Here is a 26,748-nt window from a genome sequence, read left to right on the forward strand (position 1 = left end):
GGATGGATGGATGTACTCCGTAAGGATGTATTGGGCAGGTACGCGTGTGACGGTAAGGGAATATCTCTGGTGGCTGAGATTGTGGGATTTAGCCCTTGGGCCCTGCTTCGATTGGGCGGACAACCATAAGATGCCGGGTTCCGACCACCGGTATTATTACGAGGGTACTGTAATTGTGGGTTTAGGGTATCTTCATTATTATTAATTGCTCCTTCCTCCTTCGAGAGTCTTCCCCGGCTTGGGCCGTAACAACTCCTGATGAATCTCCGTCCCAAATGAACAGAGAAGGCGGATCGGCCTGCCTTATCTGGGTTTAGCGCCAGTTTTAAGGTGGTATTCGTGCCGTTTCTGCCGTTTCTTCTGTTTTGTTCCGTCGGGGTAGAATGTTCGCCTGGTGGAGCCATCGAAAGCCCTGCGATCGGATTGATCCGTTGTTTTCTCCTTTTTTTTCTTTACTCCGGAGTACGGAGTACATACTGCAGGGTGAGGAGTGAGCATGAAATATATTATTCTTGTTAGGGATTCGGATTGGACTCGTTTTGTATGGTATCCCTTTTCCATACTTGAACTACAGTATGTCACAGGTCACGTTCGTCTCGTGACGTGTCTAATACGATCTATCGTTTCGTAGAATATTAAGAGCCCTTCTCAGCCATCTTAAATATTATTGTTCCTACAATATGTTTTTTTTTATCTTTGACACGGTCCCTCAAATCGTCTCGGCAATCTTTAATCCACCCGACGAATACTATTACACACATTATCTCACCAAGACCCTCCTAGTCGCGTGTTGGGGATCCGCTCCGACTCCGCCGGGTGGGCCGTTTAAGGTTGGGTTTAGTGTGGTGCCTGCAGATTTGTTAGATTGCCATACACCGCCAAGCTCATTGGTGATAAAACAATAATTGATTGTTAGAATAATAAAAGCAGATATAGTGAGAAATACGTAGGTATATATACGTAGCCATGCATTGTTTTCTTTACTCTTGCTATGATAATTATCAATATGAAATGACCCCTTTTGGACACAGCCATCGATATCTCGGGAGTCGCCGGCGATCGCATGAACCAGTCGGGTCGCGGGTGGCTGCAGACGTCTCAAAAAGTAAAGACGAAGAGAGACCGACGTGGCCAGTGGAGCTGCCTAAGCGAGCACACTTTGCGGTGTATACTTGGGTTTATTATTATTGTTATAATAATTATCCATGTTATTATTTGTCGAGCCCCCCCCCCCCTATTATTTACATTTTGCTTTTGCTTTGTGGCTGGTAATGTGATTACCCGATTACCCCCTTGGGCCTGAATCCCTCGTTGCCTGCTTCCTTTCCACACCACACAATAAAAACATGCGCGTTTGGCGGTGAAACTCGATGTGTTGGGCTGTCGCTTACTGCGGGTGAATCCAGTAGGTACGAGTACTGTATGCTGTATTTCCTCCTAAACCCCCCTTTGCCAGTCTATGGGAACATGACTCATTAGGGCCCCAGACAATGTTTTAAACTACACGGAGATGATCTGCCTTGGCTTTTTCTCCAAAGTATACTCTATATCTCTATCCAGAGTATCTTTCTCCTTGCTGCTACTCTATAGTTAACTACAATGTCATAGATCCCTTCTCCCAGCCTTCCCTTGTATATACTACTAAGCCCATCATGTGATAACTTAACACGTGAGCTTATCAAATTCACGCTGAGTCAGCTATCACGTCAACTCCGTTCGATGAGTTCTGGTTGAGAGTAGCCAGACAGAAGCCGGCGATAAACCCCCATCTGCAGTCTGCCTGCTGGATCCAATCATCTCCGGTGTATCTTCATTGCTATCGCTCGGCATCCTCAAGGGATTCACTGCCATCTCACTCCCCAAAAGCTCTCCCCGCCTCCCGTGTGGGGTGTCCCGCGGGGTTCTGAATTTCCTACCCACTTTGCGCTGCTTGCGGCGTGTATAGACTTGCAACGCGAACACCTGGGGCTCTCGGGGTTGGCATCAGGAAGAATCGGATTCGCCGGCTCCCAAAGCATAACCGACTAGTTCGGAGCTCTTCTCGCCGGGAGGAACTAACGCCTTCCATATCTCGTAATCAGCTATCGCGCGTGGCCACTTATCACCACCGACTCCTCCTCCCATCGATTTTCTTTCTGGTCGTGGAACCCCCTGCCTATCTTGACTCACCCTTCGGGATTTGAATGATGGACAGATTATGTCTCAAGGCCTCTGAAATCTGGACCATTGACCGGTGGACACGAGGCTAAGACGTGGAGTGATCGTCCGCGGAGAAAGCACCACCAACAATATTCCGAATCCCACCTATCGCAGGAGTCGACTCTCATGTCTGCAGAGCGAGGCGCGCCCAAACGGCGCTGTGTGAGTACTGCTTGCATAGCTTGTCGTCGGAGAAAGTCCAAGGTAAGCCCCCTGCCATCTCGAGAAGCCTGAATGTGAGCGGTATCACTGATCATCTCTCACTAGTGTGATGGCAATCTGCCCAGCTGTGCAGCATGTTCCTCAGTTTACCATACACCATGTATGTATTTCTTGATCAAATTTTTGATTCAAAACGTGACTGACCGTTTATTTTAGGTGTGTATGATCCAAACTCCGACCATCGACGTAAAGGAGTATACAAGAAAGATGCGGATACGCTTCGCACTCGACACACAACACTACAAACCTTAATTCAAGCATTATTGAACTATGAAGAAGACGATGCTTTCGATTTGGTCCGCCAGATTCGCTCATGCGATGATCTGGAAGATGTTGCCAAATCGGTCATTGCTCGAGAGAAAGGCCTGCTTGCTGCCGCGAGTGTGGATGCCGCTAGAGATCCAAACGAAGATGAATTTGGCGGGGTCGATCAGTTCGAATTTGAGCTATCAGGTAAAATGAGTGAACTCGTGCTCGATGGTTCGCGCAAGTTTATCGGTGGCACGTCCAATCTCATTTTCCTTCCGCCAGGCTCGGAAATACACGAGTCTGTCTCAATAAACGAACCCCCTGCTCTCAATGATACACAACCGGTCCGACGATGGACCCGGGTCACGGAAGATGACTCGTTGATCAGCCATCTGCTGACCATGTACTTCACGTGGCACTATCCATTCTTCACCCTTCTCGCTAAAGATTTGTTTTACCGGGATTACATCCGGGGCGTCTCTAGCCCATACTGCTCCCCGCTATTAGTCAACGCTATGCTAGCACTTGGGTGTCATTTCAGCTCATGGAGAGGCGCATTTGCAGACCCGCTGAACCCAAATACGGCGGGCAACCAATTCTTCAAGGAAGCGAAGCGTTTGATCTTGGAAAATGATGAGCACGAGAATGCCAAGCTTTGCACTGTCCAAGCATTTGCCCTTATGTCTGTCCGCGAGGCAGGTTGTGGCCGAGAGGGCAAAGGCTGGGTTTATAGTGGTCTGAGCTTTCGCATGGCTTTCGATCTGGGATTGAATGTCGACGCAAAGAATATGGGCTCCCACAGCCTCGGTGATGAAGAAGCCGATGCACGACGAATTACCTTCTGGGGTTGCCATCTCGTCGATAAGTATGAGCTCTCGAAGCCCGTTTATTCACATGCCAGTTTCTAACAATTCTTAGGTGCTGGTCTAATTACCTTGGTCGTCAGCCTCAGTTATCCTCATCCAATACAAATGTCTCCAAATTCGAGGTACTGCCCAGAGAAGAGACCGAACTTTGGTCTCCCTACACGGACGCTGGCGTAGGTCATGATCACACACAGCCATCTCGAACAAGGGCAGTAGCGTTCCAGATCTCGAAGTTGTGTGAGATCAGCAGTGATCTGCTAGTGTTTTTCTACCATCCTGCCGAACTGGAGAAAACTCACCAGAAGCAGTTGGAGCTGAAGAGATTGAGTGATGTCCATACTCGTCTGGAAGCCTGGAAAAAGGAGCTTCCACGAGAACTAGATCCCAGAGAAGGACAGTTGCCTCAAGTTCTTGTCATGCAGTAAGTAAACTCACACTGGAGGTAGATATCCTTCGCTGCAATTTCTAACGATATGGCAGCATGTTCAACCAACTCCTTCTCATCCACCTCTACCGACCCTTCTTGAAATACACTCGCACCAACACCCCTCTCCCATCCCACGTTTCACCACGCAAAATCTGTACCCAGGCTGCCTCGGCCATCTCAAAGTTGATGAGAATGTATAAACGCACATACGGATTGAAACAAATTGTCAACATTGTCGTATACATTGCTCACACGGCTTGCACCATTCATCTTCTCAATCTCCCGGAGAAGAACGCCCAACGAGATATCATTCACGGTCTACGAAACCTCGAAGAAATGGCTGAGGGATGGCTATGCGCTCGTCGCACGTTGCGCATCCTCGACATCTCGGCCAGCAAATGGCAGGTCGAGCTCCCACCAGAAGCAACCACTATCTTTGAGCGAACTCATGTGAAATGGGGCTCGTGGGGATCATGGGACCAAGTAGCTTCGCCCTCTACATCCGATGATTCTCATTTGACCCACGGCAACTTCCAATCCTCGGTGACCAGCCCGAGTCGATACTCAACCTCCCCAGCCAACAATCAGGTCCCGCTCGCGGCTCCCACGGAGTCCATCCCAACTAATCCTCCCATCAGCATGGTAGCCCCATCAATGAATCCAGCTGCCACCCTACCCACTGCCATGTCAGCAATGCCAGCAGTAAGAGGCATGCCGAGTGCCCTGGCCCAGCGTTCAGAGTTCCCGCCACCAGAGCCAACATACCTCCGACCTCTTTACCAAATACCGAACCTCGCCTCTGCAGGCCCATCGACCGCCCCTCAAAACCAGCCCGGCTGGTACGACGCCTCAGGGCCACCGATAGGACCGCAGAATACCACACCCCGCTCAAACTCCACCGTCTCCGGATTCGAGGGCGCAGAGCACCTTGTCGAGGAAAGCCAGGATTGGTGGTCACGCAATTCAATCGGCGTTGAGAATTGGGCTGGTCCCTGGAGTCCTGAAGTTTCGGCACCCACGCCTGCCATGCAGTATGAGGGTAATCATGCATATGCTATGGCGATGGCTCAGCAATCTAGTTCTTCTTCGGTCTCGGGCCGTCAGCCACCGGTCACTGTGGGGATGCCTAATATCGGACCCGTAGCGGAGAATACCCCGTCCGGCTATGACGAGCCATGGAAATGATCTATGATTTCTTCTTGATATATTCTTTTGTCTTTTGATATATACTGAGTTGTAAACTTGTGCGATGTTTAAATGTCTTTTCTGGTTTTTTTTGTCCATTGTATTACTGTTGGCGACTTACTTTTTTTTTCTATGATACCAGAAATTGGGAGGCTTGTCGTCGTGATTTAGGTACATTTCGGGTGTTTATTCTCATTTGTCGCGTTGGTGAGGTTTATATGATTTACGTATTGATACAATCAAGTTTACAAAGGAGAGGCGAAGTAGACAAGAAATTCAGAGTCAAGTATCCGTCATGAGTGATCATTAGGGGTTGCAACAAAGACATAAACACCAAGGCACAAGATGCTAAGGGAATCGAAAAGCTTGCGAGAACCGTATAGACGAGGGGGGCAAGAGAATGCAGATATTGGTATCACTGTTAAAAATGAGTTAGGTTGAGTCTCTTATAGTGCGGATTAATCAATCTTACCAGGAAATAATCAGCGACGGGCTTCTTCGCAGGCATACCCCTAGTATCCTGCGCTGCGGCCTCGAAAACGCGATATCTCCGTCCAGGACTGACAACGGTGTTGGCGATACCATTTGCGCCTACGCCATTGCTTCGTCCGTACTCTCCATTGCTGCGTGCAACGGTGCCACCACTGCTGGTATCTTCGCCCAGCTCCAAGATAGCAGCGACATTACCACAGCGATAACAGTAGTTCGGTGCAGACCACACCGTGACAATACCACCGTCGAACATCTCCTTGTATCCCTCCATGACAAGCTGGTGGGCACGCGCTACTAGAGATAAACCGTTAAGATGATTGAACTGCTTGACGATGTCCCCACCAAACAGGAACCCAGCGCCACGAGGGCTCAATCCCCATCCCTCGATCTCGTCAGGGTCTGACCAGAGGAGATCACACATCGCACCTTCATGGGGCACTTCTTGTTTCCGATCGATTAACCGGATCTTATCAACGGAATCGATCAGGGGTGACAAGCCGCCGTGGACACAGAGCACGGCACCCGTACGGCAAGTCGTCGCACTGCCGTTACCGTCTCCACTGGCGCCCGTTCCGGGAGCACCGGTGCGAGTGGGAGCCGCCGTCTGGCCTGGTGCGGCGGATATATCGCGTGGGGGTGAGATGTTTCGGGAGTCTGTGGACGCATCTGAGGAGGAGCGCTGTCGCGGGCGATATGTACTCATTGTGACTTCTCCACGCGAGTTCAGCACCTCCGTCTCCAGCTCGCCGTCATCGACGGGCATCGTAGACTGTGTCATATCTCCCATGCCCGATGAAGTGGGCTCGAGTTCAGAGCTAGCGCCGAGGACGATAGCGCCAAGCGCCAGATAATCGAACACTTCGCAGCAGTATCGCCAAACGTTGGCGCTGCCGTACTTGCGAATACACTCATCATAGAATCCGTACACGGTGGTAATCTGACGCGACTCGTGGTTTCCACGAATAAGTGTGATACGATCGGGATAGCGCACTTTAAGACAGAGGAGGAGGAGGAAGGACTCGAGCGAATAGAACCCGCGATCGACAAAGTCGCCCATGAATAGGTAATTAGTATCGGGAACGTCGCCACCCACGCGGAACAACTCCATTAGATCGTGGAATTGGCCATGGATGTCGCCGCAGATGGTGACCGGCGCATCGACGGAGACGACGTTGCCCTCTTCGATTAAGAGCTCGCGCGCTTTGTAGCACAGCTCGCGGACCTGGGATTCGGGGATCAGGCGGCAGGCCCGCAGCTGCTCGATCGCCCTGTGTGAGAAGGAGCAGTTAGAATAGGTAGTGTAGTTACGGAAGAGATAAACGCGTCGTACCGGTCTAGGTCGCTCATCTTGTTGAGTAGGAGGGAGGTGAGGAGGAAGAGATGTCAGGGAAGGAGGAGGAGGGGGGGAGGGGTGCGACGGATTTGAGGGGGATTCCCCTCGTGGGAAACAGAAATCAAATTATCCAGAATAAGATCAGTCTCCTTCCCGCGAAAAATGCAGACTCATTGTTGCGCCGACGTAAGAGACGAGGACGATCGGGTCAAGAAGGTCCGTTTCTGACTCTGCGCGACCAGCGGCCAATCACGCGGGCGGCAGATAAGATTAGATGTCCACCAGAGCCTTCGCAACTCTCCTCTTCCTTCCACTCAGTCCCTCGTCCACCCCGCATTCACGCTTTCGACGCTGTAGGGTCATTGAATTGGAGAGATTTGGTTGATTTCGACCCAATTGATCCTCCTGTCGAGTCCTGCGCCCTCCATTCGTCCCCGGGCCAGCCGAATAGTCTACTCCCCCGAGGCCCTCCGATGGCCTGAGCCGAAAAAAGTCCAAGCAGTCGGCCACGTCCATTCTCTCGCAACCTCGTCTTTTCCTTACAAGGGTCACATCTTTCACAATGCCTCCACATCTCCATCCCAAGTCTCGGTCAACGAGCACCCTCTTCGCCGGCACCCTCTTCGCTTCGCTCGTCGTGGTCGGCATGCCACACCTCTTCCCCTGCCCAGCCCCGCGACGCACCTTTGCCGATTCAGAGATGACAATCACAGCCGACGGGCAACAAGTACCACGTATCCGGCGGCGCCGGCGGAGAGACGTCGAGCTGGACTCTGAAACCGCGCGTCCGGGCTATCCAGCACCACCCGCCGTGGACGAGGAGGTGTCTACATTCTTCCAGATGGAGGAGGAAGCAGAGAAGCTTGCTCGTGCCGGGCATGAGTGCCCCGTACCAAAGCCCAAGGGTGTCCTTGGAGAACTGCTTGGATTCCGCAATGCGCGTGGGACTGAGTCCCCTCGGGCCCAGGCCGCCGAAGGAGGCCGATAGTGTCTCGGGAATCGGCTCTGTGCATTATTTTTGAGCTGTTCTACGTCTTGTCATACTTTGCGTCATATGTTTCTTTTCTTGTCTAATGATACCATGGAATTGGCTGCCTGGCCGCGGGGGATTGGGTTGGGCTATTGTGGTTGTTTAAGACCGCTCTCAGATAGACGGGGCTTGAAGGTGTCGAGCTCAAAGCTCAACAAGCCTACATTGTATATGTATAAAAAATGTATAAACAGAAATTACTCTCAGACTCAATGTCAAAAGTACTCAACATTGTTGCAATTTTTACTATATAGTCTGTTGACATTCGTAGAATGACCGCGTAAGCTTGACCACGGAGAGCTATCGGCCCCAGAGCCCCGTTAAGCTTAAACCCGCACCGTCAGGCCACATTGAACATTTCCCCCGTTCCACCCTCAACTTACGCCGCAATGTCCAATCCTTGGATTAAATTCATACACACCGCGCTAACTCACCCAAAGCACACGCCATGGATTGTGGCTTTGCTTGTCCTGGGTGATGCGGCTCTATGCGCGCTGGTCATCTGGAAGATCTCCTGTGAGTCTGCGCGGCGCGTACGGCCCAAGATCAGACGGAGCTAGGTCACTGACATACCACCACAGACACCGAGATTGACTGGTCCACCTATATGCAGCAAGTATCTCTCTATATAGCCGGTGAACGAGACTATACTGCGATCAAGGGCTCGACCGGACCTCTGGTCTACCCCGCCGCACATGTCTACATCTACACCTTGCTCCATGACCTGACCGATGGAGGACGCGATATCCTCCTCGGTCAGATCTTCTTCGCAGGCTTCTACCTTGCTACCTTGATCGTTGTCATCGCCTGTTATAGACAGGTCGAGATTCCTCCTTACCTTTATCCGCTACTAGTTCTGTCCAAGCGGCTTCATAGCATCTTCATGCTGCGCATGTTCAATGATGGCATTGCGGCGTTCGCTATGTGGGTGGCTATTTACTTGTGTATGAAGCAGAAATGGACCGCTGGTATCGCGATCTGGTCTTTGGGAGTGGGTGTCAAAATGACATTGGTCCTGCTCGTCCCGGGAATTGCTATTATCACTCTGCTGAGCTTGGGTTTGGTACAAAGCATCGTTCTTGGTGCCATGGCTGTCCTGATTCAGGTGAGTTGCTTTGATATACCCGGCTCGAGGATATACTCTAGACTAGCTACTAACGTCACTACAGGTGTTGCTTGGGATCCCATTCCTCCAGGAAAACCCAGTGGGCTATCTATCCAAGGCCTTTGAACTATCCCGGCAATTCATGTTCAAATGGACGGTAAATTGGCGATTTGTCGGCGAAGAGACTTTCCTCTCGAGAGAGTTCTCATTGGGTTTGCTAGTCTTGCATATTTCATTGTTGGCTATCTTCTCGATTATATGGGTGAAGCCGTCCGGGACCAACGTGGTCCGATTCCTCATGGACAGCATCCAGGGCCACCAGCCACCCGTGGCACTCTCGAGATCATTCATCATGACCGTACTGCTGAGTTCGCTAGCTATTGGCTTGCTGTGCGCCAGATCATTGCATTACCAATTCTTTGCATATCTGGCATGGGCCACCCCGTTCCTCCTCTGGCGCGCAGGCCTCCATCCAATCCTTATTTATACTGCGTGGGCACTGCAGGAGTGGGCTTGGAACGTTTATCCCAGTACTAACGCTAGTTCTGCGGTTGTGGTCTTGTCGCTCGTTCTGCAAGTGCTCGGTGTGCTTGTCAAGGGGCTTGGCGAGGTGGACAGCAGGCGCGGTGGAGCTGGCGGCCGTAAGAAGGCTCGCGCTCAATGAAAGCCGATTGGAGTGTTCGGTTCATATGTAAATAGTCAAATTGTTCATGCATCAGATTCATCAGACGACGGCATCATTCCAACTCTAGAGTCTTCCTCCTCGGAGTCGGAGTCGGCGACAGCCACGGGCTGCTTGACGAATTCCTTCGGCCTGTGGAGAAAGTATGCCAATTAGCCACTGGTAAAACTAGATTGCTAGATCGACTCGAACGTACCAGAAAGAAGCTTTTCTCCATGCCTTCTCATCGCGCACAATGTTGATGATCTCCCCGCCAATTTTGTTATCCCGCTCCTCCTGCGCCTGGGTATCAACGACAACATATGATCCACGTTTGATCCAGAAAGTTGAGCGGAACCGGGCAGGTAACTCGACTAGCATTTGAGTCTTGTCGGCTTGTTCGATTAGGTAGATGTTGTTACCGGTGGCCTTGATCGCTCGGACAATTTGTTGGGTGCTGGACAGCTCGTCTGGAGGAAACATCGTTCCTTCGGCCGTAGCCAGGACCTTTCGGCGAGGGGGAGCCATTTCGCGATTGAGTGCTAATTTATAACGCGGTCGATGTGCAATTGAGGTTTAGTGGACTGTCTCGTAGCGCCAATAGGTTGTCAACTCGTTGGTGATTGTGGGAGAATAATTTTCCTTATCAGCGGGGCAGCCTCCGCACTGGTTCCGCCCCCGAACTGCCATGGCGGTGAACTAGAGTATTCCTTTGGTTTAATGCTATGGTTCGCACAATAACTCCTGAGCATAACTGCAGTAAAGTTTATCATGAGCTTTGGTATTCGCGGGGGCTTATCTGATCAAGAAAGGTACTTCGATCAGATTACAGCTGTTGGCGCTTGATCTTGTTCACGCGGAGCAGTCGTCAAGATGCTTGATAATAAAGGCTAGCTTAGGTGGATAGAGATGCTTATAAATTCAACAAGAGACCTACATATGGGTTCAACCCGCTAATTTGATCATTCTTTCTACATTCTCTTCATTGAACCTGCAATTGACCCTCGCTTGTTTATCTTACCCGCTCAAGTCTCTATAGATCTCGGATCCAGCATCGAAAAGGCTTTCCAGGCCACGCGTCTGCAAGTATGGCCTCCTCAAGACTGAGAGCCTTTATCGAAATCGACAGCTCTTCTCAAATGTCGAGTCCGCCTGCCGCAGTGCAAAAGTACAAGCAGGGAGCCTCGCCTTCCACTTACGAATTAGATGAGATCCAGCCACAACAGACCTCGAAAGTGGGTGCCAAGTCCGTCAAACCCTCCACAAGTGGTCCCTCAACGCCTACGCCTACACCCAGCGTATTGGAAAATCGCCTACCAACTCCACCTGCAAATGATGTCACAGAATGGGCTACAGATCTCACGGTAATGTCGTGGAAGACCAAATGGCGACTGTTGGGTTGCTGTCTGATCAATTTCGGCAATGGCATGAACGACAGTGCCCCCGGTGCGCTGATTCCGTATATTGAAAAACATTACGGCATCGGATATGCCGTGGTCTCGTTGATCTTCGTGACCAACGCATTGGGCTTCATCTCTGCGGCCCCCGTTACACATGCCATCGAGAACAAGCTGGGCCGGTCCAAAAGCTATGTGCTCGCCATGTCGCTTCTGGTCACGAGCTATGTGATTATCATCTGCCAACCGCCGTTCCCCGTCGTTGTGGCATGTTTCTTTTTCCTTGGATTCGGTATGGCACTCAGCTTGGCCCTGGGTAATGTGTACTGTGCCAACTTGCCGAATTCCATCACGGCTCTGAGCTGCTTTCATGGTTCCTATGGTCTTGGAGGTACGGTATCACCATTGTTCGCGACTGCGATGGTGTCGAGTGGAATTCGCTGGTCGCTGTTTTATACCATCTCCTTGGCGTTTTCTCTGGTCAATCTTGGTTATTCCTGGTGGGCATTTTTGGAGTATGAGAATGATACCCCCGCCGAGCTTCTGCAGCCAACGGCATCACGTCCGGCGGGCGACAGTGAGCCCTTGACGAGGAAACAGCTGCTTAAAACAGCTATCCGCAACCGCACGACTTTGCTCGGTGCCCTTTTCATTTTTGCCTATCAAGGCGCCGAAGTCTCCACCTCTGGCTGGGTTGTATCTTTCCTCATCAGTTACCGACATGGTGACCCCTCACGGGTCGGATATGTCAGCGCAGGCTTCTGGGCGGGCATTACTGCAGGTCGGTTCCTGTTGGTCTACCCTGCCGCCAAACTGGGCCACAAGATCGCGGTCGTGATCATGGTGGCAGGTGCCGTGGCCTTCCAGTTAATGACCTGGCTCATCCCGAATGTGATCGGAGAGGCCGTGTCAGTCGCAATCCTGGGTCTGCTGCTAGGCCCCGTGTACCCGAGTGCTACAGCCGTGTTCACACAGCTGCTCCCGCGGAAAATGCACATCTCTAGCCTCAGCTTCATTAGTGCTCTTGGCAGCAGTGGGGGTGCGGTCTCGCCCTTCTTCACCGGAATACTTGCCCAGAATGTGGGGACTATGGTGCTGCATCCGATCTGTATTGGCTTGTACGGAGTGATGGCGACTAGTTGGCTTCTTTTGCCGAAAATTTCCAAGCGATCCGAGTAAGGGTTCTGTGGAGATGGGTGGTTGGTGGGGTGGCTTGCTTGTGCGAATGTGAATGTGTTGTAAACTCGTACGATACATGTCCCCTCTTGATGTGGACTGGCGCCCCAGATCGGGTCCGGCTGGCTGGAGATGAGATCTTATCAGCGCTAGGGCTGGGAATGTACGTGATGTGTGCATGAGCATCTCGGCCGGTCTGGAGGGCTTGAGCCCTTGTACTTAGTCGGGCTTGTGTGGCATGTTAGGTGCTCTTGCATATACTTTTCGGGTTCTATAATGGAGTGGGCATAAGACTCGCTACAAGGTTCGGGCTATTTAAAGCTTGTCTCTTCATAGCGACAAAATTTCTAGCCAAGCTCGTTTAGGGTTACATCTAGTTTTTAGCTCGATGTAGTTATTATTATTGTTTTGAGGGCAGAACTACATGTCTTATTGCCAGATGATTAGTGTTGTTACGATGGCGCCACTTTGGACCCTGTTTCTGGCCAACTTAATCCGTCTCCTTCCAACTATTTACCCGATATCCGTTAATAATGAGCATATATAACCCAAGATGGCATTCAGGTGGCAAACCCATTGTAGTTGAAGAATGTGCGACGTAACCGAGCAGAGACACGAGTACATAGCCACGCTACTCAGCCCTTCATGGATCTCCATGTACGCAGTAAGGGGACCAGAGGGCAAGCACGGTCGCACGCCTATCACATTGTAGGGGCAGCGGTGACCCGGTATTAAATGGGATAGAATCTCCAATCATACATCACATTTCCGTCCGATCCTCGTTATCCCGCCAATACAATTCTGCAACATTGATAGGCTGCTGAAAGAGCGCCGAGACAGGCCGACACCTTAGGCACGAGACCTATGTCATCGATGAGCAATGGATCTAATACTGTATGTCACAGAACTGATAGAGTGGATTTTGTCTTGGAGATCGTGCTAGGTTTCATTGGACCTGGGTCTGTTAGGTTTTTCTTTTGAGGCGGAGCAATAGTAGAAGGGGGAGCCTTGAGCAATGAATTTTCGGGTTAGTGTCTCGGAGTAGAGAGGAAAGAAGTGGAAGAAGACGTCCCGGGACGCTCATTTGGGTAAAAGGGCAGCATAGCCTCACGTGTACTTCGGGTACTTTTTAGATGTTTGTACTTTGTAGCATTACTCTATGGATGGCTCGCCACAAATCCATTGTTTGGTAGTTGGGATCGCAACGGGGACTAGTAACAGTATCCATTAATTCAGTCTCCCTTGTTCTTCAACCTTCAAAAGCATAGCGTATTGGACAGTCTAAGCATTACCTAAATAACTTGATTTATTACCTCATTAATAAATAACTACTAATTATTTCCTTATCGTTTAAGGTGATCGGGCGCTGGTCTTGTACATTTTCCGAAGTGGCATTATCCTTACCGTTTTTACCCCCCTCCGTGTCAACAACGAGAGCCCCGCGAAACCCTTCCCACCCAAGTTCCCATCAACCATCTCCTCCACCTCCCTAACCACCTCCTCCCCCCACACCCACACATCCACACCCAAACTTCACGGTCCGCGCTCTCTTCTCTCCCAGATTCTATTCCTATCCTCTTCGCTTCGGATTTGTTTGCTCGGCACCCACACCCCCCTCCTCCGCCCATCATGGACGGCGACGAGCTGATTGCCTCGGTCTACCGCAAGATCGAGCGGGAGAAGGCCCTCATCACCGCCGCCAGTAACATGCGACAGTCCACCGACAATGTCCTAGTGCAACAGCGTGTCGATGCCAACATCCGCGATGGCCGCAAAAACATCGCCTACCTCGAGGAGAAGATGCGAGAGCTGCAGCTTCGTCAAATGGAACGGGAAGGTGGTGGCTCCCCCCATGACTCTCGTCACCAACAGGCTGGAGGACCACCCCTCCCTCCGAAGGATTATCCTGGTTACGCGGGTGGTGAAGGCGATGCGCATTATCCTCAGGGCGGCGCGGGGTCGATGCCTTCGGGCGCCCCGTTCGCTGACCCCCGCCCCTACGCTCCGATCCCCAAGGCGCGGCCAAATTACACAAAGCTCGGTGCGCTCATCACCCCTCCTTTGTCTTGCTATGGAATTCTGGCACGAGGGAAATCTTCCGATGACATTGGAATGCTGACTGGAAAATGATATGTCTCAGATCTCATCAAATATGACACTCCCTATCTCGGCCCGAAGATTCAGCTCATGCTGTCTCAACTCGAGTTCAAGCTTAGCGTGGAGAAACAATACAAGGCGGGTATCGAGAAGATGGTCCGGCTGTACCAGGACGAGGGTGATCGAAAGAGCCGCGCCGATGCCGAAGGCCGTCGCGTTGAAAGTAACCAGAAGATTCAGTTGCTGAAGCAGGCCTTGAAGCGATATGAGGATCTTCACGTTGACATCGAATCTTCCGATGCTGCAGATGGTGTGTCAGAGGGATCAATTCTCGCCGGTGGTCTGATCTCCGACCTAACTAACTTTATTCTTCCCTCGGTATAGATGAGTCGCTTAGCAGCCCCAACATGCGCAAGCCCTTGACCGGTCTCCTCACAATGCGAATTCATGCCGTCAAAGATGTTGACCATGCCACCAGCTCACGATTCTCCCGCGGCCCCGAAACATTCGTTATTGTCAAGGTGGAAGATGCTATCAAAGCCAGGACAAAGGCTACTCGAAACGATAAATGGCTCGATGAATCATTCTCTATTGACATTGATAAGGCGAACGAGATCGAGCTGACTGTTTATGACAAGTCTGGAGACCGTCCAACACCTATTGGTATGCTCTGGGTGCGCATCTCCGATATTGCGGAGGAAATGCGTCGCAAGAAGATCGAGACTGAGCTGAATGCCTCTGGATGGGTTTCGGCGGACAAAATGGATGGGTCGGGCACTCCCCGATCTGATCACCACCCAGGATCTCCGGGCACCTCGCATGGTGGACCCGGCGGTGCCAGCTTCGGTGGAATGGTGCCTCCTGGTGGAAATCCACATGGCGAGAACCCGAATGCGCCTCCGACAGTGATGATTGATTCCTGGTTTGCTTTGGAGCCATTTGGTCGTATCCAACTCCAGATGAGCTTCGGTAAGATATTGATAACTCAAACTTGAGCTCCTTGAATCATCTGCTAATTTTTGATATAGCCAAGCAACTGAAGGATCGCCGTCCATTCGACATTGGTCTCAACCGACAGGGTGCTGTGCGCCAGAAGAAGGAAGAGGTCCACGAAAAGCAGGGTCACAAGTTCGTCACCCAGCAGTTCTACAATATCATGCGCTGTGCGCTGTGTGGAGATTTCCTCAAGTATGCCGCGGGTATGCAATGCGCGGACTGCAAGTATACTTGCCATCGTAAATGCTACCCGAAGGTTGTCACCAAGTGTATCAGCAAGGCAAACTACGAGACCGACCCCGACGAGGAGAAGATCAACCATCGGATTCCCCATCGTTTCGAAGGCTTCTCCAACCTTTCTGCCAATTGGTGTTGCCACTGCGGTTACTTGCTACCGTTTGGACGCAAGAATGCCAAGCGTTGTACCGGTAAGCTAATGATTCTGATTCCAAAACCGACCTTCGAAATCCTATACTAAATTCTTATCTTTGCTTCATAGAATGTGCGCTTACGTGCCACGCTCAATGCACACATCTTGTGCCTGATTTCTGTGGCATGTCGATGGAAGCCGCAAACCAGATCATAGACGCTCAGATTCGCGCAAAGCATCACAACAAATCTACATCTGTCAGTTCTGGTCTCAGCGGTCGTACCCTTCGACCAGGCGGTCCACCGCAAACCCCTCCTAACAATACCGCCCTTTCTTACCCCCACAAACCCACCAACGGCCCCTACGGGGCGCTTCCCAGACTGCCGTCAGCCGAAGCGGTAAGCGCTGCGACTAACTCTTATTTGGCTTCACAGTCACCAACAGTTGCCCTCCAGTCCGGTCGCCAACCGTTGTCACCGAAATCGCCCTCTGCTGGGTCTACTGCACAGAATGCGCCGACCGTTCCCCCAGGACGCCCTGCACAACCCCCAAGTATGTCTCCTCGTGACCATCTTTTGATACCCTTTTTGACTAAATGGACGATTTAGCGGAAGCGTCCCGTCCTCCAGTGCAGCCACAGCAACCATCATCACATGCCCCCTATGACCCAAATTCCTACGTCCCTTTCCAGCAACAGCCTCCGGTTCAGCAGATTCAGAAGCCCAGTGGGCCCGCTTCCTACCCCATGCCTCCGCCGCCCCAGCAACCGGTGCAGCCTATGCCACCCCAGATGCCCCCGCCACACAAGGAGCCAGAGCCCTCTGCTGTCCAGTCCAAGGCTCGCATTGGATTGGATCATTTCAACTTCCTTGCCGTGCTTGGTAAGGGTAACTTCGGAAAGGTCATGCTGGCTGAAACAAAGAGCACTCGGAAGTTGTATGCCATCAAGGTACTGAAGAAGGAGTTTATCATTGAGAACGACGAGGTGGAAAGCACCAAGTCTGAGAAGCGTGTCTTCCTGATTGCCAACAAGGAGCGACACCCCTTCCTGCTGAACCTGCACGCTTGTTTCCAGACCGAGACTCGTGTATACTTTGTTATGGAGTACATCAGTGGTGGTGATCTGATGCTGCACATTCAGCGTGGTCAATTCGGACTGAAGCGGGCACAGTATGTTTTTCTTTTCCGATCAATCTTCCGTTGCTGCGCGAGGTATTAATTTTCCGTGACTAGGTTCTATGCTGCAGAGGTCTGCCTGGCTCTCAAGTACTTCCACGAGAATGGCGTCATCTACCGTGATTTGAAGCTGGACAATATTCTGCTGACCCTCGATGGTCACATCAAGATTGCTGATTACGGTCTTTGCAAGGAGAACATGTGGTACGGCTGCACCACTAGTACCTTCTGTGGTACTCCCGAGTTCATGGCTCCCGAGGTTCGTAGTTCCCCACAAATCATTTCTGCGGTCAAAATACTAACATAGACTCTCCAGATTTTGCTGGACAAGAAGTATGGTCGCGCTGTGGATTGGTGGGCATTCGGTGTCCTCATCTACCAGATGCTCCTGCAACAGTCCCCCTTCCGTGGTGAAGACGAGGACGAAATCTACGATGCCATTCTCGCAGACGAGCCTCTCTACCCCATCCACATGCCTCGCGATTCTGTCTCAATCCTGCAGAAGCTGCTCACCCGTGAGCCCGAGCTGCGTCTGGGCTCCGGCCCCACTGATGCTCAAGAGGTCATGTCGCACGCGTTCTTCCGTAACGTTAACTGGGATGATATCTATCACAAGCGGGTTCCTCCTCCCTTCATCCCTACCATTAGCAGCCCCACGGATACCAGCAACTTCGACCAGGAGTTCACCAGCGTGACTCCCGTCCTCACACCCGTGCAGTCCGTACTGTCGCAGGCTATGCAGGAAGAGTTCCGCGGCTTCTCCTACACCGCCGACTTTGCTTGATTGCGTGTGTTGTCGAAAGCTGGCATGTTATCTTTTTGCCAGAGCACCTGTTCATCCACTCGACAATGACTCGGTTCAACGGGGCCTGACACCGTCGCGTCCGGATCCAAACCGCCGCGTGCGAGGTACTCTACTTCGTAATTCCGCGCTGAATATCTCTATTTCTCTTCAAATTGCCCTGCTCTACATACCCATCGCAGTTGTGTTTGGCTTAGTGATTGGCGTAGACGCCGACTCTAACCGTTACCCTTAAGCATGCTTCGTTTGCTGAATGACATGAGTAATGGAGCAACGCTGTTCCTTTTTTCAACCTGTGTTTCTCATCTGTTTATCTAAATTGCTTGTTTGTCTTGTTCTATCTTTCTATCTCTATCCGGCGAATCGTTTTCTCTTTATTTTTTTCGTTTCCGACGCCGGATCCACGACTGTTCTGCGCGATGCTGGGTTCGTCGTTACTTAGGAGGCCCGAGGTGGTGACTCGGATGTTTCTCGAGCAGATATCGGTCACCCGGATGAATCCACTGGCTGGCTGATTACGAAGGGCATGAATGAATGGGGATGTGGTGCGCTTTCAACAAAAAAAGGGCGAGATGTTGATGACGACGTGGTTTCACGAGTGGATTTGAGGATTGGCGTAGTTTCATCTACTATTTCTCTTCGTTTCTTCATCTTATTTCCCTCCTGTTTTCTTTCATTCAAGTGCACCAGTGCATGTGTTGTCGGGTCTGGCGCTGCGTACCTTTTAAATGCTTCTGTTGTCATGTTGTTGGATGATTATCTGATTCCCATGACTCTGTGAACAAGAGATGCAAATACGAACTAATACATCCTGCTCTGTTTATGTTTAATGGTAGGTACTATGGTTGTAGACCCAAGAAGAGTACTGTAAAGAGGGCATTGGTAACATGGCGAAGTATTCTGCTCCGACCTCGTTCTCGCTGTCATTAGCTAAGAGAGGCATACTCTAGGTAGTAGGGTGATCCATGGAGACCTACTGATTTCTTTCATTATTTCATCTCATTTTTTGTCGATTTCTTCCCATACTGTTTTCCAAAGGCTATTTTAGGCTTCGCTTGTTTCTTTGTTATCACCATCCAACCCATTCTTTCATCCCCCCACCCAATCACAAATTCCAGTTATCCTCCAGGCTCGGGCTTCCATTTTCTCGAGTCCTGATGAATTGGACTCGAGGTTGGCTCGAGAACTCTCGAGTCCAAGATCAAGGTTCATTCTTCGCATTATTTCCACCATGCAACTGGTGGACTTCTTTGTTCATTCAATCTTCTCTGTTCCCATAGTAACTTCTTTCGTCTATAAGCACACCCCGCCTCAATCACCTTCACCTTCAATGCTTTTCTTTTTTTCCTTCTCATACTGCATACTCCTTTGCGCGCAATCTGATTCCACTTGCCGCTAACTTCCTCGAAGCTGAGCTCAACCTTCTCGTCCTTATCAGCACTGTGCGCACCGTCTGTCAGATACAGTCTGGACAATCTCTAGAAATATCGCCTTGTGCCTGTACTTTGTTCTCTATTCTTTGCTCTTGGATCTAGTCTTTGACCAATGGACCACAAGCGCAAGGCTCTGAACGACGACCTACCCACTCCGAATGGGGCGTCGCGAAGCATATGGGTGATGTCAACAGATCCTCCTCTCCAACCTCCAGATACTCCCCATGACGACTATTCTCCGCGGGATATGACTGGATGTCCAGCCTGGTTTAGTAGCACATCAAATCAATGCGAGGCTGAACCGCCTAAAGCGAAGCGAATAAAGAACGAAAACGATAACTCCCGCAACGGAGTTGTAATAGCCGACGACAGCGACAGCGAACTCTTCTCCGCTACACCCTTAGACTCATCTCCCTCCCACAGCGAATACGAATATTCTGAACCCGAATCATACCCCAAACCCCAAGCGCTATTTCCACCCCTGATGCCCTCCCCCGTCGATTTCCCCAGTTCCGAGCGCGCGTCGAAGAGACGTGCGAAGAGGAAGCGGGCTCGAGATTCGGACGATGAAGACCAGAATTATGTCGATGATCAGAATAGCGATGGGGACGAATACGAGTTTGATACACCAGGCGTTATTGATAGAGCGGAACGTGACGATGTCGTCTTCATCCTGAGCAGGGAGAAAGCAAGGCGCATGGCGCAGGCTGTCAAGGTACCAGAGGACACGAAGATGGGCAGCGAAGAGAAGAGTCTATATCTTGATCTCGCCACCCGCGGCTGTTATCCAGTCCTTCCATCGGATTGGAAGAAGGACTTTGCGACACTTCCGGAATCTCTCTTTCCAACGGGGGACGAAGAGATTGACGAAAGCAATTTCCCCTTCGCGGTACAGAAGGGATCCAATTTCTACGCCATTACAGCCTTTCATGAGATTCTCAAGGTACCCGGCCGTGTACGAGATTGCAGGTTGTTGACGGTACGTCCACAAGACGTGGTTAAGAAAGCTATTCGGAGATACTTGCGCTGGGCCGTCACCGACGCCGGCCTGAAGAAAAAGCGCAAGACGACGGCCGTTCACAAGATTGTCGTCCAGGGACGAGACGAAAATACGCTACAGGTCGTCCAGAGATTAATTGCCAGGCTCGAACGTCTGGCCAAGAAACACCAAGATATGTACAGTGGCACTAGGGATCCTTACTGGCCGACTTTGGTCGCATTCTGTCTGTGTGGTCCCATTGTCACTATACTCTCTGTGGACACGGATCCGGGATCTGCCACCTGGGAAGAGGGAAATTCCAACTATCATGCCAAATACATGGGCCAGTTTGATATGTCGGAGGACGATCAGGATGTTTGGAATTCGCTCGCGCTGGCCATTGCGGTTATTCATATCAGGAGGACTATGACACGACTTGCTGATCAATATCCTGACATGGATGGAGTTGCTCAGAGGCGACGACCGGGAGATTCTACAGATGATGAGGATTTGTGAGTTTTTGCTTGTTTGTCTAATGTAAAGTTACAGTGTTCTTCAATTTGATTTTCATATTTTGACAAGGGATCTTGTTGTGTCGTTCGCGTGCGAATTTTATCTGATTTCTTTCTTTTTTTCGGCTTTTGATTTTACTAGACATGGCTTGACGGGACCAGTTCCCCCTTACTGCTTCCATTGTCTTCTGATGAGCGTGGTAAGAAAGTTGTATGACTATTAGCTACATGTTGTCGGTACCATGGTGTCAGCCTCTATGCCGGCACTAGGGAGTCAAGAAAACTAGATTTCTTGTGTGATTAAAACATCCTTCCAAAAGACCATATGTTTAGTGGGCGTGCATGAAAAATGTATGAGAGCCAGGGCTGTGAACCTATAAACTCAGTACGCCAGGACTAGGTTACTAGTGGTTGGTTGAGGGAACCAGAGTATACCTGGATTCTCCTAGGTACCTTAACGGCACGAAAAATATATCTCAGAAGTATGTACAGTGGACAGATCCTCTGGGAAATAATTACCTAATTCAATACCAAACCAGTCATCAAATACATCAGATCTTGTTCATTTATTCGTTTCAGCCAACAATCCTCCACCAAAAAACCCAGAAATGGAAGCCCATTTTCGATCAATACAATATCTTGATGCATGTCACATGACCGGTCCCGCTGTTGACGCTTTTCCCGACTCACAATTCAGGAGATAGATACATCCACATCCTGGGATTCTGCAATGGATGCAGCTGAAGATCGCGACTTGAAGCTCCAGCGGGCCTCAAGTGACCTGGTAACGGAGTTCTCCGCCAAGCTGCCAACGCTGCTCTGGAGGTCTGAAACCGGAACCCCTCTCCGCACCCCACGCAAATGGGCACAAGTATCCAAGACAGAGAAGCTCGTCGCGCTTGTAAGGCCGCACATAACCCTAGGCCCACCCGATCAACTCGAAGTCTTATAGCTAACGGAATTTTGACAGCTTGAACCATTTCAAGAATGGCCTCAGCTTCTGGATCCACATCTGCAGAAGCTGCTGCCAACATTAGTGGATGCTTTCCTGGCGTATCTAGTGAAGCATCGCGGGCAGTATGACGCTCAACCCACAAAGTCTTCACCTAATGCCGCTGTCTATCCCATCCCAAGAGCTATTTGCAGACTCCTCTACACCTTCTGCAAAGTCCGTGGTGTCAAGGTCATTAGTCGGTTTTTGAATAATGAGCCTAAGTACCTGGATTCCATGTTGCGAGCCTTCGTCGAATGGGATGCTCTAGGCCACGCAGACTCTGCCGAGGATCTTGCAGGATCTGAGACACAGAAAATGCAGTGGGAAGAGCGCTATGTGATGCTGGTCTGGCTGTCACATCTTCTTCTCGCGCCGTTTGACCTAGCCTCGTTGTCATCTGATGACATTCCCGTTCCCTATGATAACTTGAAACAGCTGGGTGATATCCCTTCTCAAACTCCCATGGTTGCAAAGTCCCTGCTCTCGCTGGCACTTCATTATATCAACGCTCCTGGCAAGGAGCGCGAGGCAGCTACTGCGCTTCTAGCGCGGCTCGTCTTGCGTGGAGACATGCAATCCCTCGGTCTTTTAACGGGCCTGACGAGCTGGGCTTTTGCTACAATTAATCCTGCACAGAGTGCAGAAGTACCTTCTGTCTACTCATGTATTGGGATTCTCTCGTTCATTGCTCGTTTGGCGGGATCCGGCCATGTCGAAGATTTTGCTCCTTTGCTGAAAACTGTGTTTGACCAAACTCTGGAAATCGTCCAGGGAAAGTCGGACGTCTCTGCAACGATTGAATCCTCTGCGTTGGCTAGGAAGACTGTCGTCAAAATCCTTCGCAACATTACTGTTATGGCTTTGTCTTTGAGCGAGAGAGAAGACAGCTGTATTACGGATGACCAGTTGTCCAGCATTCTGGAAGAAGCAATTGATCATTTCCTGGTTGCCCTTGCGGATAAGGACACCCCGGTGCGGTTTGCTGCAAGCAAAGCACTCAGTGTCATCACCTTGAAACTTGACCCGGAGATGGGCGCAGAGATTATTGAAGCGGTCATTGGCTCATTGGGGGAGAACATCCTTTTCGAAAAAGATGATGGCACTTTAATCACGCCATTCGAAGCCAGAAATGCGGGGATTCAGCTGCTCAAGCGCAATCTAAGCGGTGTTGATGCCCAGCGGTGGCAGGGTTTGATGCTCACGCTGTCACATTTGCTGTTTCGTCGTGCACCCCCAACCCAGCAATTGCCTGATATCCTTCAATCGCTTGTCTCGGGCCTTGATTTCGAGCAAAGATCATCAACTGGTAGCTCTGTGGGAACGGGCGTTCGAGACGCGGCCTGTTTCGGCATTTGGGCACTTTCTCGAAAATATGTCACTGCAGAACTGCAGGCCTTACAGCGTCAGACTATTCCTTCACTCTCTGGGGTAGCCGAGGTCGATGTCTTGCAAAAGCTTGCAGTCGAACTTGTTTGCTCAGCCTGCGTTGATCCATCGGGAAACATTCGCCGTGGCGCATCTGCTGCTCTGCAAGAGTTGATCGGTCGCCATCCCAACATTATCACCGAAGGAATCCCTCTCGTTCAGGTTGTGGACTATCACGCGGTTGCGCGGCGGTCCCGTGCAATGATTGATGTGGCCAAGGCCACTGCTTCCTTGGACCCAATGTACTGGAGCCCATTGATAGAAGCACTGATGCAATGGCGGGGCATTGGCTCTCCGGATGCTGAGTCCAGAAGACAGGCCGCGCGGGCTATTGGTGTTCTGAGCACGCAGCAAAAGTTCAAAACCATCAAAGCTGTATTGGAAAGATTGCTGCGCAAGCTCCCGCGTATACCTCGAAGTGATGTTGAGTCAAGACATGGATGCTTCTTGTCAATTGCTGCCACGGTCGATGCTTACACTCAGGAATGGGAAACCTCACTAGACATGAGAGACACTGTGGAGGCAAACGAGGTTTTCTCCCAGGTCGCTCAGCTGTGGGATATTTTTGAATCGCCATCAAGTCCAACCGATAGAGACTTGACTTCCCAAAACTCTCGCCCGGAGTTGACCTCCGAGGCATCTGCTTGTTTAATCTCGTCACTCTCTCGCTCGACCAGATCGGTCGGACTGCCCCCTCCTTCTGAAGCATTGCTCGACCGCATACTCCATATTCTTTCACTCTGCGTCTCTCGAAGTGATGACATATCCATCGAAAGCTCATCCACCGCTCTGTCCACGCTTTTCCCGCTTCTATCACCATCGAAACAAGAAGAAACTGTACAGGCCTGGTTTTCTCATCTGCACTCCTCGTCAAAGCTACCCAGTGGCCGTGGGCAGATTCTCGCTCTTGGGGCGGTATACAAGAAACTTGAAGGGCGTGCGAACCTGCAGGAAGGTATCATCACGGAGTTGATTTGCTGCACAGCAAGGGAAGAACTCATTGAGAAACGAGTGGCTGCTGTGAAGTGCTTGTCAACGAGCATTTTGCCATATACAGGTACGCTCCCCGCAAATTGAGATAAAGCCGAACAGATTTCGCTGACGGACACTGTAGCCACCGTGGATAAGATTGCAAATAACGTGTTGGATTTCCTCAATGACTACACCACAGATAGACGAGGTGATATCGGATCCCTTATTCGCGTTGAAGCAGTACAGGCAGCAAGCATTCTTTTGAAGCGAGACTCACCCTTGCCATCGGACTCGCCGATCGTGCGAAGCCTGCTTGGCTGCCTGTGCCGCTTGGCATGCGAGAAACTTGACAAGGTTCGGTTGCAAGCCTGGCTTTGCTTGCAACATTACTGGGAGACAATTTCTGTCGACTTCCCTCCGATGCAAAGGTAATGGCACCCAACTGTCTACCCCTGGCTATACATGACTAATGGAAAGTAGTAAATACGAGCACTTTAGCAATGTATCCTCACAAGGGTACTTTGACCAGATTCTGACTCTATACTCCATCGAGTGGCTGCGCCAACCGCTGCTCCAGGGTCTGGCAACCTCGGCGACTGCAGGCGCTGAAGGCCTTGTTCGATCAACTCGTTCAGCTCTTATTCAATTCCTCACTTCGCGAGAACCTATTCAGCGTCAGGCCGTCCTGGTCAACATCTTGCAGGATCTGTCTTCCGTTCTCAGTGCCAACCTTCCAGATGATCGTTACGCGATCCCCATCCTTGACCTTCTGTCGTTTTTGATAGACAGTTTTGTAGCTCCTAGCCAGAGCGACGCAGACCCTGTCTTCCGGAAGGTATTTGTCTTGGTGCAGAAAGCCCATTTCCGGTCATCCAATATCCAGCGCCTGGAGTCTGCTGTGAAGGTTTATGCGGCATTATCGAGGCTGGACTCCTTGCGCACTGATATCTTGAAGAAGATGACTGGGTTATTGCTACATCCATTCCCGAGGGTACGTTGCGTTGAAGCATGTTTTCAGTAAAGTCTCACTAATGGGTTCCTAGGTTCGAGCAAGTGCAGCAGATTATCTCTTTATGGTGGCTGAGTCGGAGATAGTCAAGTATGAGGACTGGTCCGCACAGCCGAAAGAATTGAAGGCGAAAGTAGAGGAACTGCGAAGTGTTCTGGTGCCGACGAGTTGAGGATTTAGATAGATCACAGCCATATAACGAGAGATTGCTTTTACATTGACGAAGAATTAGAAATAAAAAATAACCCTGAGAAAGATGAGCGGAGCAGTAAGACTCAGGGAGGATAATGATGTTCTTATCAGACTAAAAATATGAAATGCAAAAAGAACAGGTGTGCATCATCCGTGAATCGAACACGGGCCTCGTCGATGGCAACGACGAATTCTACCACTAGACCAATGATGCTGGTTCATGTAAGAGGCGGCGAATTTTAGCATTATGATCCTAAAATATCCTTATTAAGACCTGCCTGCTCCTCCGCCGAACGGGAAGCAGAGCTCAACCTCACTCAGCCTTCAGAGCTCCAACCATCGCGATCATGGCAGCCGCGGGTCAATCCACGGGGAGTGTCCCCCCAAACTCCACGTACGTCATTCTATTCTTCACCTTGCTTTCACTTGACCGCTAACCTGTCCTTACAGTGTCTACGTACGTCCTACATAGGGCCTCGATCCTACCACGATCTCCAATCCGCGCGCAGCCCACAGACTGACATATTCATTGCACTGAGAATAGGTTCGGAATCTAGAGGAGCGCATTAAGATTGAACAACTCAAGGTCGCCTTGGAGGAGATCTTCTCTGAGTTTGGCAATGTGGTTGAGATTATCGCCAAAAAGAATCTCAAGGCCAAGGGGCAGGCATTCATTGTCTTCGATAGCGTGGATGCTGCGACCCGCGCTATTGAGGATGTGAACGGATTCGACCTCTTCGATAAGCCCATGGTCTTGGATTACGCGAAGACTAAGAGTGACGCGACGGTCCTCCGTGAGGGTGGAAACGATGAGCTGGAAGCTCACAAGCGGAGGCGTCTAGCTGAGAAAGGTGCGTGGCGGGCTCTTTCTCTATCTCTAAACTTGACGCATCACTTCATTCTTGGAATCTAATTTTGCTAACCACGACTCTTTGTGTCTACAGAGCGGAAACAAGCCCACGAAGCCCTCGAAGCTCAGAAGAAACTCAAGCGCCCCGCGGCTCCTGCAGAGAGCGCCCGCCCAGCGAAGACGACAAAGGGTGCCGGCCTCAAGCCTACCACTGGCGCCACGGCTGCAGTTGTTCCGGACGAATACTTGCCTCCCAACAAGATTCTGTTCTTGCGCGATCTGCCGGACGAGGCCAGCCAGGAGGGTCTTTCCGAAGTCTTCGGCCGTTTCGAAGGCTTCCAGGAAGTCAGATTGGTGCCCGGCCGCAAGGGTATTGCCTTCGTCGAGTACGAGACCGAGGCCGGTGCTATCAGTGCCAAGGAGGCTACTTCTGGTATGGCCATGGGCGACCAGAACAAGCCTATTCGCGTTACATACCAGAGACAGTAGTTGCTGCTACGATAGCCACAGCGACAAAGATATCCGTGTTTTTACTATTTTGTTCGTTTCTTTCTTCCGGCGTCTTGGAGGGTCCAATGGAGACTTCAGTCAATATTCAC

The 26,748-nt window shown here is 50.8% G+C and overlaps 10 protein-coding genes across 10 annotated transcripts; 8 read left to right on the forward strand and 2 right to left on the reverse strand.

Annotated features, from left to right (window-relative positions):
- Window positions 1-2,325: 2,325 nt before the first annotated feature.
- Window positions 2,326-5,148, forward strand: N7496_006922 (putative C6 transcription factor (NirA); the record flags this gene model as incomplete). The annotated part of the gene is made up of 5 exons (XM_056699851.1): window positions 2,326-2,403; window positions 2,467-2,521; window positions 2,578-3,535; window positions 3,589-3,957; window positions 4,017-5,148. 5 exons carry the CDS (start codon window positions 2,326-2,328, stop codon window positions 5,146-5,148), a joined length of 2,592 nt encoding a protein of 863 aa, XP_056555264.1.
- Window positions 5,149-5,563: 415 nt separating this feature from the next.
- N7496_006923 (serine/threonine-protein phosphatase) lies at window positions 5,564-7,003 on the reverse strand (the record flags this gene model as incomplete). Its single annotated transcript, XM_056699852.1, has 3 exons — window positions 6,971-7,003; window positions 5,621-6,908; window positions 5,564-5,566 (listed from the first exon to the last, which is right to left on the reverse strand). The coding sequence occupies exons 1-3, from the start codon at window positions 6,985-6,987 to the stop codon at window positions 5,564-5,566; spliced, it is 1,308 nt and encodes a 435-aa protein (XP_056555265.1). The 5' UTR covers window positions 6,988-7,003.
- Window positions 7,004-7,535: 532 nt separating this feature from the next.
- Window positions 7,536-7,961, forward strand: N7496_006924 (uncharacterized protein; the record flags this gene model as incomplete). Its single annotated transcript, XM_056699853.1, has 1 exon — window positions 7,536-7,961. The coding sequence occupies one exon, from the start codon at window positions 7,536-7,538 to the stop codon at window positions 7,959-7,961; it is 426 nt and encodes a 141-aa protein (XP_056555266.1).
- A 431-nt stretch (window positions 7,962-8,392) lies between these two features.
- alg3 (dolichyl-P-Man:Man(5)GlcNAc(2)-PP-dolichol alpha-1,3-mannosyltransferase) lies at window positions 8,393-9,772 on the forward strand (the record flags this gene model as incomplete). The annotated part of the gene is made up of 3 exons (XM_056699854.1): window positions 8,393-8,519; window positions 8,585-9,108; window positions 9,173-9,772. 3 exons carry the CDS (start codon window positions 8,393-8,395, stop codon window positions 9,770-9,772), a joined length of 1,251 nt encoding a protein of 416 aa, XP_056555267.1.
- Window positions 9,773-9,816: 44 nt separating this feature from the next.
- On the reverse strand, window positions 9,817-10,297 carry N7496_006926 (putative eukaryotic translation initiation factor eIF1a-like protein; the record flags this gene model as incomplete). Its single annotated transcript, XM_056699855.1, has 2 exons — window positions 9,817-9,922; window positions 9,987-10,297. 2 exons carry the CDS (start codon window positions 10,295-10,297, stop codon window positions 9,817-9,819), a joined length of 417 nt encoding a protein of 138 aa, XP_056555268.1.
- A 560-nt stretch (window positions 10,298-10,857) lies between these two features.
- Window positions 10,858-12,345, forward strand: N7496_006927 (putative MFS efflux transporter; the record flags this gene model as incomplete). The annotated part of the gene is made up of 1 exon (XM_056699856.1): window positions 10,858-12,345. The coding sequence occupies one exon, from the start codon at window positions 10,858-10,860 to the stop codon at window positions 12,343-12,345; it is 1,488 nt and encodes a 495-aa protein (XP_056555269.1).
- Window positions 12,346-13,971: 1,626 nt separating this feature from the next.
- Window positions 13,972-17,765, forward strand: pkcA (protein kinase c; the record flags this gene model as incomplete). The annotated part of the gene is made up of 9 exons (XM_056699857.1): window positions 13,972-14,383; window positions 14,483-14,749; window positions 14,824-15,408; window positions 15,468-15,863; window positions 15,935-16,203; window positions 16,240-16,357; window positions 16,414-16,975; window positions 17,039-17,240; window positions 17,298-17,765. 9 exons carry the CDS (start codon window positions 13,972-13,974, stop codon window positions 17,763-17,765), a joined length of 3,279 nt encoding a protein of 1,092 aa, XP_056555270.1.
- A 1,563-nt stretch (window positions 17,766-19,328) lies between these two features.
- On the forward strand, window positions 19,329-20,711 carry N7496_006929 (uncharacterized protein; the record flags this gene model as incomplete). The annotated part of the gene is made up of 1 exon (XM_056699858.1): window positions 19,329-20,711. One exon carries the CDS (start codon window positions 19,329-19,331, stop codon window positions 20,709-20,711), a length of 1,383 nt encoding a protein of 460 aa, XP_056555271.1.
- Window positions 20,712-21,437: 726 nt separating this feature from the next.
- N7496_006930 (tubulin-specific chaperone D) lies at window positions 21,438-25,279 on the forward strand (the record flags this gene model as incomplete). The annotated part of the gene is made up of 5 exons (XM_056699859.1): window positions 21,438-21,608; window positions 21,678-24,183; window positions 24,241-24,526; window positions 24,579-25,089; window positions 25,142-25,279. The coding sequence occupies 5 exons, from the start codon at window positions 21,438-21,440 to the stop codon at window positions 25,277-25,279; spliced, it is 3,612 nt and encodes a 1,203-aa protein (XP_056555272.1).
- A 367-nt stretch (window positions 25,280-25,646) lies between these two features.
- N7496_006931 (U1A/U2B'/SNF family RNA-binding protein) lies at window positions 25,647-26,638 on the forward strand (the record flags this gene model as incomplete). Its single annotated transcript, XM_056699860.1, has 4 exons — window positions 25,647-25,693; window positions 25,750-25,756; window positions 25,844-26,150; window positions 26,244-26,638. 4 exons carry the CDS (start codon window positions 25,647-25,649, stop codon window positions 26,636-26,638), a joined length of 756 nt encoding a protein of 251 aa, XP_056555273.1.
- Window positions 26,639-26,748: the final 110 nt, after the last annotated feature.

Source organism: Penicillium cataractarum (genome assembly GCF_028827025.1).
Source record: "Penicillium cataractarum strain IBT 29864 chromosome Unknown utg000005l, whole genome shotgun sequence".
Classification (NCBI taxonomy): Eukaryota; Fungi; Ascomycota; class Eurotiomycetes; order Eurotiales; family Aspergillaceae; genus Penicillium; species Penicillium cataractarum.